This window comes from Scyliorhinus torazame, chromosome 7, assembly GCF_047496885.1.
Source record: "Scyliorhinus torazame isolate Kashiwa2021f chromosome 7, sScyTor2.1, whole genome shotgun sequence".
Classification (NCBI taxonomy): Eukaryota; Metazoa; Chordata; class Chondrichthyes; order Carcharhiniformes; family Scyliorhinidae; genus Scyliorhinus; species Scyliorhinus torazame.
Genome location: NC_092713.1, coordinates 304,872,682 through 304,885,877, shown reverse-complemented (window position 1 = coordinate 304,885,877; position 13,196 = coordinate 304,872,682). Strand labels below are relative to the sequence as shown.

The window sequence follows — 13,196 nt, the reverse complement described above, 5'->3', positions numbered from 1 at the left end:
CAATTGAAGTCTCCCATCAGAATTAGTTGATGTGAATCCAGATCCAGAATAGAAAGTCAGCATATTATTGATAGATGCCCCATCATTCCAGTTCAGTGCATACACATTAACCAGGACCACCGACATGCCCACCAATGACCCACTCACGATTACATACCTCCCACAGGGTCCACCAATATTTTAGCAGCTGTAAACGACACCTTCTTGTTGATCAACACTACAAACCCCAAGGCCCTACCATTGAAACCCAAATAATATACCAGTTCCACCCAGCCCTTCCGTAACGCTGTTTGGTATTTGATTCACAAATGGGTCTCCTGTAAAAACACAACAGCTTTCAAAATTTTCAGGTACGCAAACACCTTTTTACTGGGCCGTTTAATCCTCTTATATTCCAAGTTATCAATCGGACAAGGGGCATCTAACCCATCCCACAAACAACTCCAAAATACAAACATGCCCAGAAAAGACCCCCAGCAAATGTCCATAATTGCATGCCCCCACCCATAATACAAAAGTCCCGCAGTGAATATACATACAAATGCACCTAACAATTAGTTTGCCCCCAGTCCATGCTTCTTCACAAACTCATCCGCATCCTCCGCGCTTCAAAGTAATAGTCTCTCTCTTTGGAGAGAGAGCGGGTAAATGGAGTTGAAATCAGCCATGATTGAATGGTGGAGTGGACTCGATGGGCCGAATGGCCTTACTTCCGCTCCTATGTCTTATGGTCTTAAAAAATCATTTGAAGGCTTGCTGGGTAGACACACCGAATCGCACATTACTTTTGTACAACGCGGCCTTGGCCTTCCTTGTTGAACACTGCACGCTTTCTAGCCAGTTCTGTTCCCACGTCTTGATATATCCTGATGGTGTGGCCCTCCCATCAATGGTCTTGATGGTCCTTCGTCCACCTCAGGACCCGTTCCTGGTTTTGGTACCTGTGACATCTGACTATGATCGCCTGTGGTAGTCCCCCAGATCGGGGCTTCTGCCTTAGCGACTGATGGGCCCTGTCCAATTCGGGAGTGGATGGCAATCCCCCCTCCCCCACCATCTTCCCAAACATCTTGGACATATAGTCCATAGGATTTGGGTCCTCCAGACCCTCCAGCTGTCCAACGATACTTAAATTTTGCCACCTGGAGCGGTTTTCCAGATTGTCCACCTTGCCTTCAACACACAATGCCCTTCAGCCAGCAAAGCCATCTCCACCTCCAGCAAAACAATCCGGTCACTCTAGGTCGAGCGTGCCACCTGCACCCTTTGTATCAGCGTGCCTTGCTCTTTTACCTTCCGATCTGTCTTCTCCAAGGCTGCACGCATGGGGGCTAAAATCCCTTCCAATGCCGTACACCAAGGTCCTCAGAGACCACCTGCTGCTGCTTCTTCAATTCATCCGCCAAGAAGCTTGCCAGTATCCCAGCTGTCCACGGAGAGGCCAAGGTCGCAGCTGGAGCCTCCGCCATTTTTTCCACTAATAACGCATGAGGGGCTCGAGTCCGACGATGATTCTTTGCTCGTCTGCTCCCTTGTATTATACTTGTTGGGCGTAACTTTTACGTGGGGACCTTAGCCCATCGAACTCAAATATCCCCCCAAACATCACCTGTAAACTGTGCGAAAACAGGCCAAAAGTAAAGCACCCTGGCGGGTGCCACCGCACGTGTGACTGCTCACTACATGCCAGCATCCATCTTCAAGATCATGACAGGTTTGATAGGATAGAGGCAGAAAAGGAGATTTGCAATTTTTGGGGAAGACTAATAGAGGTAATAAACATAAGATATTCTCTAATAAATCCAATAAGGGTTTCAGAAGAAATGTCTTGACCCAGAGAGTGATGAGAATATGGAACTCTCTACCACAGGGAGTAGTTGAGGCTGATAGCATAGATGAATTTAAGGTTAGGCCGTATAGCTACATGCGAGAGAAATAAAAGGGTATGTTGATAGGATTAGTTTTTAAAAAAAATTTAGTGTGCCCAATTTAGTGTTTTCCAATTAAGAGGCAATTTAGCGTGGCCAATTCACCTAACCTGCACATCTTAGGGTTGTGGACGCAGACATGGGGAGAATGTGCAAACTCCACACGGACAGTGACCCAGAGCCGGGATTGAACCTGGGACCTCGGCGCCGCAAGGCAACAGGGCTAACCCACTGCTGTCCTTTGATAGGACTAGTTGAAGAGTGGGTGGGAAGAGATATGCCCGGAGCATAAACACTAGCATGAAACTGCTGTGCTCTGTGTTTGCGTGGGTTTCGCCCCCCACAACCCAAAGATGTGCAGGGTAGGTGGATTGGCTATGCTAAATTGCCCCATAATTGGAAAAAAATTGGGTACTCTAAATTTTTAAAAATGAAACTGCTGTGCTGAATGCCCTGATCCTGTGCTGTAAATTCTACATAACACGATGATAGGATTATAGAATCAGGGGAGTAAAGTGGGAGTTAAGATACACATCCATCATGGTTTAAATGAATGACAGAACAGGCTGGAGAGGCTGAATGGCCTCCTGCTGTTGCTGCATTTTATTTTCCACCTTCTCCAACATGAGACATGTTACTGCAGGACCCTGAACTTGGAAGTGGAGTTTCTGGCTGCTCAGCTTACTTTTAGTTTCTGGATCTTTCCGGCTAGCGATGAGTGCGTTCCTACATGCTGGAAGAGGGACGGCTTGAAACGGATCCGGAGGTTTGCCTTCTGCCGGTCACAGTGCTTCTAGAAAGAGGAGGGAGAGAGAAAGAAATGTGGCCGTGATTGCACTCAAGATATTTACAGGGTGACCAAGATAATCATTGAGCCACAGGATTTTTGCAATCAAGTTAAAACAGAATAAATATCATAGAATAAATATCATAGATCTAAAGAAGGAATGTATTCATCTAAATAAAATCCAAAATGGAAATTGTCAACTATTTTCTCAGTCCTCCTTGGATATGGGAATGGTGTCAAAAAGACAGGGGGAGGGCTTAATCCACAACTTACATAATAATATAATAATAATTTTCATTAGTGTCACAAGTAGGCTTACTGCAATTAAGTTAGTGAAAAGCCCCTAGTCACCACACTCCTGCGCCTGTCCGGGCTCCGAGAGAGAATTCAGAATATCCAATTCACCTAACAAGCACGTCTTTCGGGACTTGTGGGAGGAAACCGGAGCATCCGGAGGAAACCCACGCAGACACGGGGAGAACATGCAGATTCTGCACAGACAGTGATCCAAGCCGGTAATTGAACCTGCCGCTGTGAAGCAACAGTGCTACCAATCAGCCTAATATTGGTCAAGGGTAAATGTTTAGGGTTAACAATCTGGGATAAAATAAATTGTGTGTTTAGAAAGCTGCAGGCTAATAAACAAAACAATAAATGTGCCAGCTCTCTTAAAAAGCTACCATTCAGTCGCATTCCCCCGCTCCTTCCCCACAAACTTGTTGAGGAGGGGATTATGAGTAGAGCATATGAGCATATGGCTCCAGTTCCACTGGCTCAGTTAGTAAACACATTGCCTAGAGGCAGAGTAACATACACCTCTGATTTTCTCTTGCCCGCAACATGGTCAGACAACTTGCTACTCATCACCAAGGCTCACATTGGGGAAATGGTTGTCAGGTGCTGTTGAAACTCAAGGTACTTGTACCTTTTTAAGTGATTGCACCTTGGTGAGAATCTAGTTATCATATGTGTAATGTTTAGTAGGCATTTGAATCCATTTTCATGTGCAAATCTCACTCTGTACAGAAAGATTCTGATAGGAAGATTGGTTTCTGCAGCCCATAACCTCGATTCAGATACACAGAAGATGAAATATAAAATTCTAATGGGATGAGGAAGACTTATCAAAAAATGCAAAGGAGAGAGTTCTATTCAGCTCTGGTTAAAAATCTGCATTTCGGAGCTGGAGATGCGACTGGAATCATTGCGGAGCATCCACAAAGATGAGATCATCATGGATAGCATGTACAGTGAGGTGGTCACACCACAGGTAAATCTGTTTATTCCAGCCTTAAATATATTCCATAATGGTGTGTGGAAATCATCACTACACATTCTGAACTAACTTCGTCCAGGTCGGGGGGTATGGCCAAGATCGCGGCTGGCGTAGTGAGTTGGGTGACTGGCGATCGGCTCAACGTCCAGCACAAAAACGTTTTGGACCTCACTCGAGATGCAACGGGATCAACCCCGGGCGCAACGTGGTGGTAAAATTACGTTCCACAACTCTTACTTTTAAATGTGGAGTTGTCATAAACCCCTTTCTTTCCCTTGTCCCTTTTTTGTGTGTGCAATGAGGGTGGACCTTGTGAAACCCCTTTCCCATGTTTTGTGTGTGCAAAAAATCAACAACAATCGTGCTTTACCTTAACTTGAGGTTGCATTGGGTTTATTATTAGAGGATTGGAACGCTCTGAACTGAAAGGTTGGGAAAAATACCACTTAGAAAAAACACAACATCCCACAAACCACATTCTGGTAATGATCAGATAATCTGTAGGTGATGTTGGCCGAGGGAAAGATATCAGTGCAAGATATCAATGGAAACTCACTTGCTTTTCTTTGCAATAATACCATGGAATATTTTACGACCACCCGAGGGAGTCAGCACCCCCGGCAGTGACACCCCCCCCTCAGTAGCATACTTTGAATGTCTGCCTGGATCATGTGGACATAATCATGAGGTCACTGGAATGGGAACTGAACCCACCTCTCTGCCTCAGAGGTGCAAGAATCATCAAGCCATGGCAGACACTAATGTGGTAATATAGTATGCAACATTCTAAAGCTTGGAAAAGAAAACCCCCAAAGAATAAAGGTCTAACCAAAAATGGCATGGCTTTAGATGTGTGCTGAGTATGGATGACCAGAATGGTTTGCATCAGCTCGAACTATTTTCACAAATTGTGTACACAGGCTTTATACCAGTGTGACAGGTGCTAAATGTGTCTATATTAATAAATTCTCTCAGGTAACCCTCTTTACGCCCCCCATCTCAACCCCCCACATACAAACCTTATTGGGTAGAGCCCCTCGGGTATCAGCTGCCTCCAGCTACCAGGGCAGCATGATGACACAGTGGTTAGCACTGTTGCCAGGGACACCGGTTCAATTCCGGCCTTGATTGACTGTGTGGAGTTTACACATTCTCCCCATGTCTGTGTGGGTTTCCTCCCACAGTCCAAAGATATACAGGTTAGGTGGATTGGTCATGCTAAAATTGCCCCTTAATGTCCAAAGGTTAGGTGGTTATGGGGAGTGGACCTAGGTTTAGGAGGTTCTTTTGGAGGGTCGGTGCAGACATGATGGGCTGAATGGCCTCCTTCTGCACTGCAGTGATTCTATGATTCTTCGTGCACGAGGTTGGCAGGCTGTTTGATTATGTGGGAGGAAATCACGAGCGCATGTTATCCTGCCCTGGGCTGTAACACTTACCAACTGAGATAGGAGCAAAACTGAATCTAAATGCTCCACTCATTATTTCAAGCACTAAGCAGTGTAATCCCAATCCTCTTTATTAACTCGTGATTTCAAATCGTATTGAAAACATGGCTCTGTAATCCCCATCCCCCATCTCAATCTGTCTCTTCATTTCGGATGATTTTCAGTCGGCACTAATGAGAATGAATGTCCTGGTAAATGCTGTTGAACTGTATCAGGTGGATGAGAGACTCAAAGTGAAATGAGATCACAGAGATGGCAATTGGCTCGGTTCTACAGCAGAAACCCAGCTCTGTACAGCCCACATATGTCAAGGAAGACAATGTTTTGATCAATCGGTTCAGACACACACACATTAAAGGTCCCAGGGTACGGTATTCAAGAAGAACAGGAGAGTTCTGCTTGATGCTTCATTGGTCTTTGTGGGATTTTGCTATGCATATATTTCCCACCGTGTTCCCCTATATCACAATAAAAAGTACTTCATTGGCTGCAAACCGCTTTCGGATGCCCTGAGATTGTGAAAGGTGCTATAGAAATGAAAGTCTTTCTTCTGTAAAATACCCCTATGTTGGTATATCTGGCTGTACTGCCATCTTTCTTTATCTACATGTTAATTCAAAAATAATCGCAGCAAAGGAAACAGAAATATCGGTGTCTACCTTTAAATGGAGTTCACAGAGCAGAACAAGGAGCTGTTACATTAAGGCCATGCAGCTAACAGCAGATCTCGCTGGCGGCAGTTGTAGTTCCCTCCCCATCAGTTGCACCCGCAAAGCAGCCAACTTTACCAGAAATATGGACTCAGGAGCCTGCTGCTGGATTATTGCTGCCGGCTTCAGGACATTAAATACAGAGAAATAATCCAATCAAGGCCTCTGCATTATGCAGCAAGATCCACTTACCACAATGCAAACAGATAGAGTGACTCATCTAAACTTTTACTACCCCACACCCTAACTTGCACCAAGTCCCATTCACCAATCAACCCATGTCTTTTGCTGATTTCTGGTCCAGCAACATCACTATCTTAAAGTTCTCATCCTGTTCCAATTCCCTCATGGCTGTGTCCCTCCTCCAGGCCAACAGCCCTCCCAAAGACCTGTGTGTTCCTCCAACTCTGGTTCCTTACACTTCCTGATTTTAATTACTCCTCCACAGGCAGCTGTGACTTCAGCTGCCATAGTCCAAAATCTCTGGAATTCCCCTCCTAAATCTCTCCACCCTTAAAGTGCACCACAAAACCTATGTTTGTGACTCAGCATTTGATCATCCTTCCCAATAGCTATAGCGGCTGTGTCAAATTTTGTCTGATACACAACTGTGAAACATCTTGGGACATATTACTACACTAAAGGTGCTATCTAAATGCAAGCTATTGTTTTTGTTGGCGTAGTCAGTGAACTACAGGCCAGTTTGTCTATTATCAGAGATTACAAAAATGCTGGAAACTATTATTAAGGAAGATTTAACAATGCACTTAGTAAAGCATTGTACAATTAGAACAAGTCAACATGGTTTTACTAAAGGGAATCCCAATTGACAAATGTCAGAGCTTTTTGAGGATATAACTAGTAAGGTAGATAAAGGGGAGCAAGTAGATGTAGTATTTCCAAAAGGCATTCTATAAAGGTGCCACACAAAAGGTAATAGGCAAAATAAGAGCTCATGGAGTTAAGAGTAATCTATTAGCTTGTTAGAGGATTAATTAACAGACAGGAAGCAGAGAGTGAGGGCAGCACGGTGGCGCAGTGGTAGCACTGCAGTCTCATGACGCCGAGGTCCCAGGTTCGATCCCGGCTCTGGTCACTGTCCGTGTGGAGTTTGCACATTCTCCCTGAGTTTGCGTGGGTTTCGCCCCCACAACCCAAAGATGTGCAAAGTAGGTGGATTGAACACGCTAAATTGCCCCTTAATTGGAAAAAATGAATTGGGTATTCTAAATTTTTTAAAAAAGGAAGCAGAGAGTGGGCACAAATGGAGCATTTTAAAGTTGGCAGATAGTGAGTACTGCAAGCATCCGTGCTGGGGCCTCAGCCATTTACAATGTATACAATGACACAGATGGAGACAAAATAATTTATCTTATTTGATGATGATACAAAGCTAGGTGGAAAAGTAAGCTCTGGGGAGTACGCAGAAAGGCCGCAAAGCGATTTTAGACAGGTTGTGTGAGTGGGCAACAAATGGCAGATGAGTATAATGTACGGAAGTGTGAAATTACTCACTTTGGTTGTAAGAAGAGAAAAGCAGAATATATTTTGAAAAGGTAAATAACTTGAAAATGTTGGTGTTCAAAGAGACGTGGGTGTGCTCGCACAAGGAACACAAAGTTAGCAAGCACGTGCAGCAAGCAATTGGGACGGCAAATGGCATGTTGGCCTTTATTACAAGGGGATTGGAATATAGGAATAAAGACGTTTTGCTACAGTTGTACCGTGTTTTGCTGAGACCATGGGCATGATTTACACACAAAAGGCAGAGTCCCGTTTTGTGTGCGAATAGCGGGGTGTTTCTCGGCACCTGCAGCACCGAGAATGACCCCACTATCAAACGGAACTGTTTTTCTTTGGCTTCGGTGAGGAACACCCCGTCGAGGCTACACTTACCTCACTTCCTAGTGCAGAAAGAGATCGGAGCACATTTCTAAATGCTACCCTGATCTCTCGACCTCGCTTGCACTCCCCACTAGGGCCTCCGGACCGTCCCCAACTTATCTCTTATGGGGTCCTCGAGCCCCCCCTCACACCACCTCTTAAGCACAGGGGACCCCCACGCCTAATCCCTAGCACGGGCAACGTAGTATCTGGACACTGCCAACCTAGCGCTGCCAGGGAACCTGGGTGGGACAGACAGATCGCCCAGATGACACTGCCAGGGTGCCTGCATGCCAGTGTACTACCCTGTCCAGAGCTCAATCACCTGGGGGTCTCCAATGGCGTGGGATACCCCCCCCTCCCCCCCCATGCTACCCCAGGTGCCGTTATACCTGCCCATGTTTGTGTGGACCAATGCTAAACGGTGTCATGATGTGGTCTCCCAGGTACGGGTGTTTGTTCCCAAGCTCGGGAGAATTGGATGCCGATATATTTAAATGTGCCTAATGGTTATTTAAATATGCTACGCTGGATATTAACCAGTGAGGGCGAGATCCAGAATCTCGTGAAATTTAACAGCGTTGTTGCGTCACCGTGTCGGGCGACAAGAGAATGTTTGATCGTGCCCCATATGTGAAGCAGCGTGTGCAGTTTTGGTCTCCGTGTTTAAAAAAGGATATACTCGCATTGGAGGTACAGCGTAACTTCACTAAATTGGTCCCTGCAATGAGGGGAGTGTCCCATGATGAGAGGCTGAATAAACTGGGCATTTCTTCTCTGGAGTTTAGAAGAATGACAAGCGGCCTCATTGATACATACAAGATTATGGAGGGACTTGACAGGGTAAATACTGAGATGTCGTTTCCCCCTAGCTGAGGAATCTAGAACATGGGAGCACAGTCTCAGGGTAAGGAGCCGATCATTTATGATGGAGATGAGGAGAAATTACTTCACTCAAACGATTGTGAATCTTTGGAATTCTCTACTACAGAGGGTTTGGGTGCTCCTTTGCTGAATACATTTACGGCTGAGATGGGCAGATTTTTGGTCTCTCAGGGAATCAAGGGATAAGGCAGGAAAGTGGAGTTGAGATTGAAGATTAGCCATGACAGTACTGAACGGCAGAGCTCGCTGGTCCACACCAGCTCTTATTTCTTGTGGTTTTAATCCTGAAATTGAGATCTTGAAATAAAGCAAAAGAATAAAAGTTACTTACTCATGTTAGACAAAGCTTCCTACTGCTGGCTCAGTTCCCACCAAATCCTGCTAATGCCTTAATGACCTTATTCACAACTGTTTATCTATCTCATAAGCCTTAGAGCTACTTATCTGTAACTTCTAATTATTGTAGTTGACTTTTCTTCAACCTCCCTTCCTAGAGCCGTAAAATAATACACTATAACTACCATCCATCAACAAGGTGGTCAATCAATGTATAGTGAACTATCAAAAAGGGAAGAGGGTCAATTTCGGAGGTTTCTCCTTTTAAAAGCAACCACGGTCATCTCCCCTCATATCAAGCAGTTCTCAACCTCTCTGCCCTTGTGAAGTAACCCCAAACCCCCTCTCTACCTCTCTCTCCACCCTTCACTTCTCGTCATCTCCCAGGTCTTAATTGGAAAAAATTAATTCCCCTTAATCGGAAAAAATTGAGTACTCTAAATTTATTAAAAATAAGTTGAAGTCCTTAAAGTTTTTTCTTTAATTTTTAAAAATTTAGTGGACCCAATTATTTTTTTTCCCAATTAAGAGGCAATTTAGTGTGACCAATCCACCTACCCTGTAAACCTTTGGCTGGGGGTGAGACCCACGCACACACGGGGAGAATGTGCAAACTCCACACGGACAGTGACCCAGGGCCAGGATTGAACCCGGGTCCTCAGCGCCGTGAGGCAGCAGTGCCAACCACTGCACCACTGTGCCGCCCTAAAGTTTTCTCTTTATAAACACAGCCTCACAGCGCCAGGGACTCGAGTTCAATTTCTGCCTTGTGTGACTGTGCGGAGTTTGCACATTCTCCTCGTGTGGGTTTCCTCTGGGTTCTCAGGTTTCCTCCCACATTCCAAAGGTGTGCAGGTTAGGTGGATTAGCCATATTAATTTGTCCCATAGTGTCCAAAGTTAGTGGGGTTACGGGATTATGGCGATAGGCAGGGAGTGGGCCTAGTTAGAGTACTCTTTCGGAAGGTTGGTGCAGGCTCTATGGGTCCAATGGCCTCCTTCAGCACTGTAGGGATTCTATGATTATAATTTGGGGATATACAGTTTGCTGGTCAATATTATCCCCTCAACCAACATGACCGAACACAGATGAACTCTGTCTTGTTTCTGCTAATGGCATCCTGTTACAGAATCACAGAATGATACAGCGCAGAGGACACCATTCAGCTCACTGTTCCCGTGCCAGCAGTTTGAAAGAGCTCTTCAATTAGGCACATTCCCCTTGCTCTTCACTCTTGCTCTGTAAATTATCCAATTTTGAAAGATGGTACTGAATCTGCTTCTGCTGCTCTTTCAGGTGGTGCATTTGTACCTCATGGCAGATATTTAAAACATTCCTCTTCACCCCATCATGTTGTGCACAAAATGATCTGTGTATGTCTATTAAAGCTGCAATCATTCCACTTTCATGTTCACTGCACATGAAGTGTTTTGAGACACAAGGCTCTTCATTAGCCCATGTTTAATTGAAGATGCTTACCCAAAATGTGCAAATGAGGAATTGGAAATCAAGGAAAGTCAAATAAATAAGAGCGTCTGTGCTCACCTCCTGCAGTGAGAACAGTCAGATTACCATTAATTATCTGCTGCTGAGTTAGTCACTATATGAGAGGGTTTAAAACAGTGCAGCTGCAATCTGAATACAAATTACCTTGGGGACTGCTGCTGACTTGATTCACAAGCATCCCTCACATCATGGATAATAATGCCGTAAAAACCACCCATCAGCTCTCACCAGGGTTCTCAAATGAAATTTCACCTGGCTGCTGACAGATGACATAACATTGTAGTTTTCTTGCTCCCTCATTTTGGAATAAGACTCCTTGGGGACAGACTCCAATTAATTAGGCCAGGGAGGGCCAAGGATCAGAATTATACATTATGCAAAACCAGATCCAAGTTAGATGTTAAGAGGTAGTTCTTTTCCTGGTGAATAATGGACCTCTGGAACAGGTTGCCATTTTGAGCAGGGGACACTGACTCAAACGCCAAGTGAGAGCTGGGCTGGATTCTGGCTGGGATAGACATTTCCTTTTACAAAAGGGTAGGAGCTTCAGGAATTTTAGGGCCACGGTCATCTCTTGGATTATTTCCCGGGTTTCCCCAACCCTAGAATTGGCTTGGCTTTTTAAATCTGATTTTTCACTTCTCCCAAGGGCTCACAATGTTTGGGTGGGGTGTATTATGATGTACAAGGTATTGCAGTTGTGTAGGACAGGTTCAATGGGCCATGGGGTCTTGCCGGCCTGTGATTCGCATAGCAACGCATTCAAAAAGCTATTCTTTTTGCACAGGCCTAGACTGGTGTCCAAAGCCTAATCAAAGCCTGGGTCAGAAGCATGGTGAAAGGGGAATTGGTGAGTGATAAAGTATCATAGCCAAGACCAATCCTGCCCTCACCCAACATCCACAAATTTGAGGATTTTCAGAATGGTAGCAGAAGCCCTGGTTTCTCATTCCACTCGTTAATGCCCACAATTAGCGCTGGGGCATTTAACAGTGAACTCAGGAAGTATTTTTCCACAGACAATATAAATAAAAATCTGGAATTTGCCCCCTCAAAGGGTTGTGGATACAGGGTGTGATTTGAAATTTTCAAGAGTGAAATGGATACATTTTTGTTCGTTAAGGGCATTAAGAGATTAATCAAAGTTGGGTAACTGGTGTTGAGGTAGAGATCAGCAATGCTCGAGGACTGAACATCCTCTTCCTGTTCCCGTGTCCACGTGCACAAGGATGCCCGATTGTAGTATTCCAAATATAGCCTAGATCAGATTAGCTGCGTCAGCACCAATCAATGATTAGCATTTATTTAAAACATTAAAAAAAAGTGTTTTCCAATTATGGGGCAATTTATCATGGCTAATTCATGTACCCTGCACATCTTTTGAGTTTAGGTGGGTGAGACCCATGCAGACACGAGGAGAATGTGCAAACTCCACACGGCCAGTGACTCGGGGCCAGGATCGAACCTGGGTCCTCGGTGCCATGAGGTGATTGGCATTTGTAAGCTCAATTTCAGTATTTTAAGTTAGTTTGATGATTCATTCTCACGATGCAGGTGGCACTGGCAAGGCCTGCATTTATTCCCCACCCTTGGTGCCCTTGAGAAGGTGGCGATTGTCCACTTTCTTGGATCAATGAAGTCCATGTGGTGAAGGTATTGCCACAGTTAAGTAGTTCTTGGATTTTGACCCAGAGGCAATGAACAAATGAATAAGCGACTCAGAGGACGGCTCGGAAGTGTCAGTGTTTCCATGCGTCTCTTGTCTTTATCCTTCTAGTTGATGGAGGTCATAGCTTTGTGAGATGCTGTTGAATACGCCATGGCGAGTTGCTACAGTGCATCCTATGGAAAATAAATGCTGCAGCCATGTTGCATGGTTGGTGGAGGGAGAGGAGTTTATTTTGGTGGATCTATCAAATTTCTTTAAAGTTTACTCATGGGACGTGGGTGTCACTGGCTCAGCCAGCATTTATTGCCCCTCTCTAATTGCCTTCGAGAAGATGATGGTGAGCTGCCTTCTTGAAACCGCTGCAGTCCACGAGTTGTAGGTGCACCCACAGTGCTGTAATGAAGAGAGTTCCAGAGTTCTGACCCAGCAACAGTGAAGGAACTAAGATCATAGAATTTACAGTGCAGAAGGAGGTCATTCGGCCCATGGAGTCTGCACCAGCTCTTGGAAAGAGCACCCTACTTAAGCCCACGCCTCCACCCTATCACCGTAACCCAGTAACCCCCACCTAACATTTTTTGGACACGAAGGGCAATTTATCGTGGCCAATCCACCTAACCTGCACATCTTTGGACTGTGGGAGGAAACCGGAGCACGTGGAGGAAATCCATGCAGACACGGATAGCACAAGTGGACAGCACTGTGGCTTCATAGCGTCAGGGTCCCAGGTTCGCTTCCCCGCTAGGTCACTGTCTGTGCGGAGTCTG

At 45.2% G+C, this 13,196-nt stretch overlaps 1 protein-coding gene across 1 annotated transcript in view; it reads right to left on the bottom strand.

Moving 5' to 3' along the window:
• mgat4b (alpha-1,3-mannosyl-glycoprotein 4-beta-N-acetylglucosaminyltransferase B) overlaps window positions 1-13,196 on the bottom strand; it is a 452,622-nt gene that overhangs the window by 28,412 nt on the left and 411,014 nt on the right. Inside the window, exon 10 of the mRNA XM_072512689.1 lies at window positions 2,614-2,721. Within this exon, the coding sequence (XP_072368790.1) occupies window positions 2,614-2,721 (108 nt within the window). The remainder of the gene's footprint in view (window positions 1-2,613; window positions 2,722-13,196) is intronic.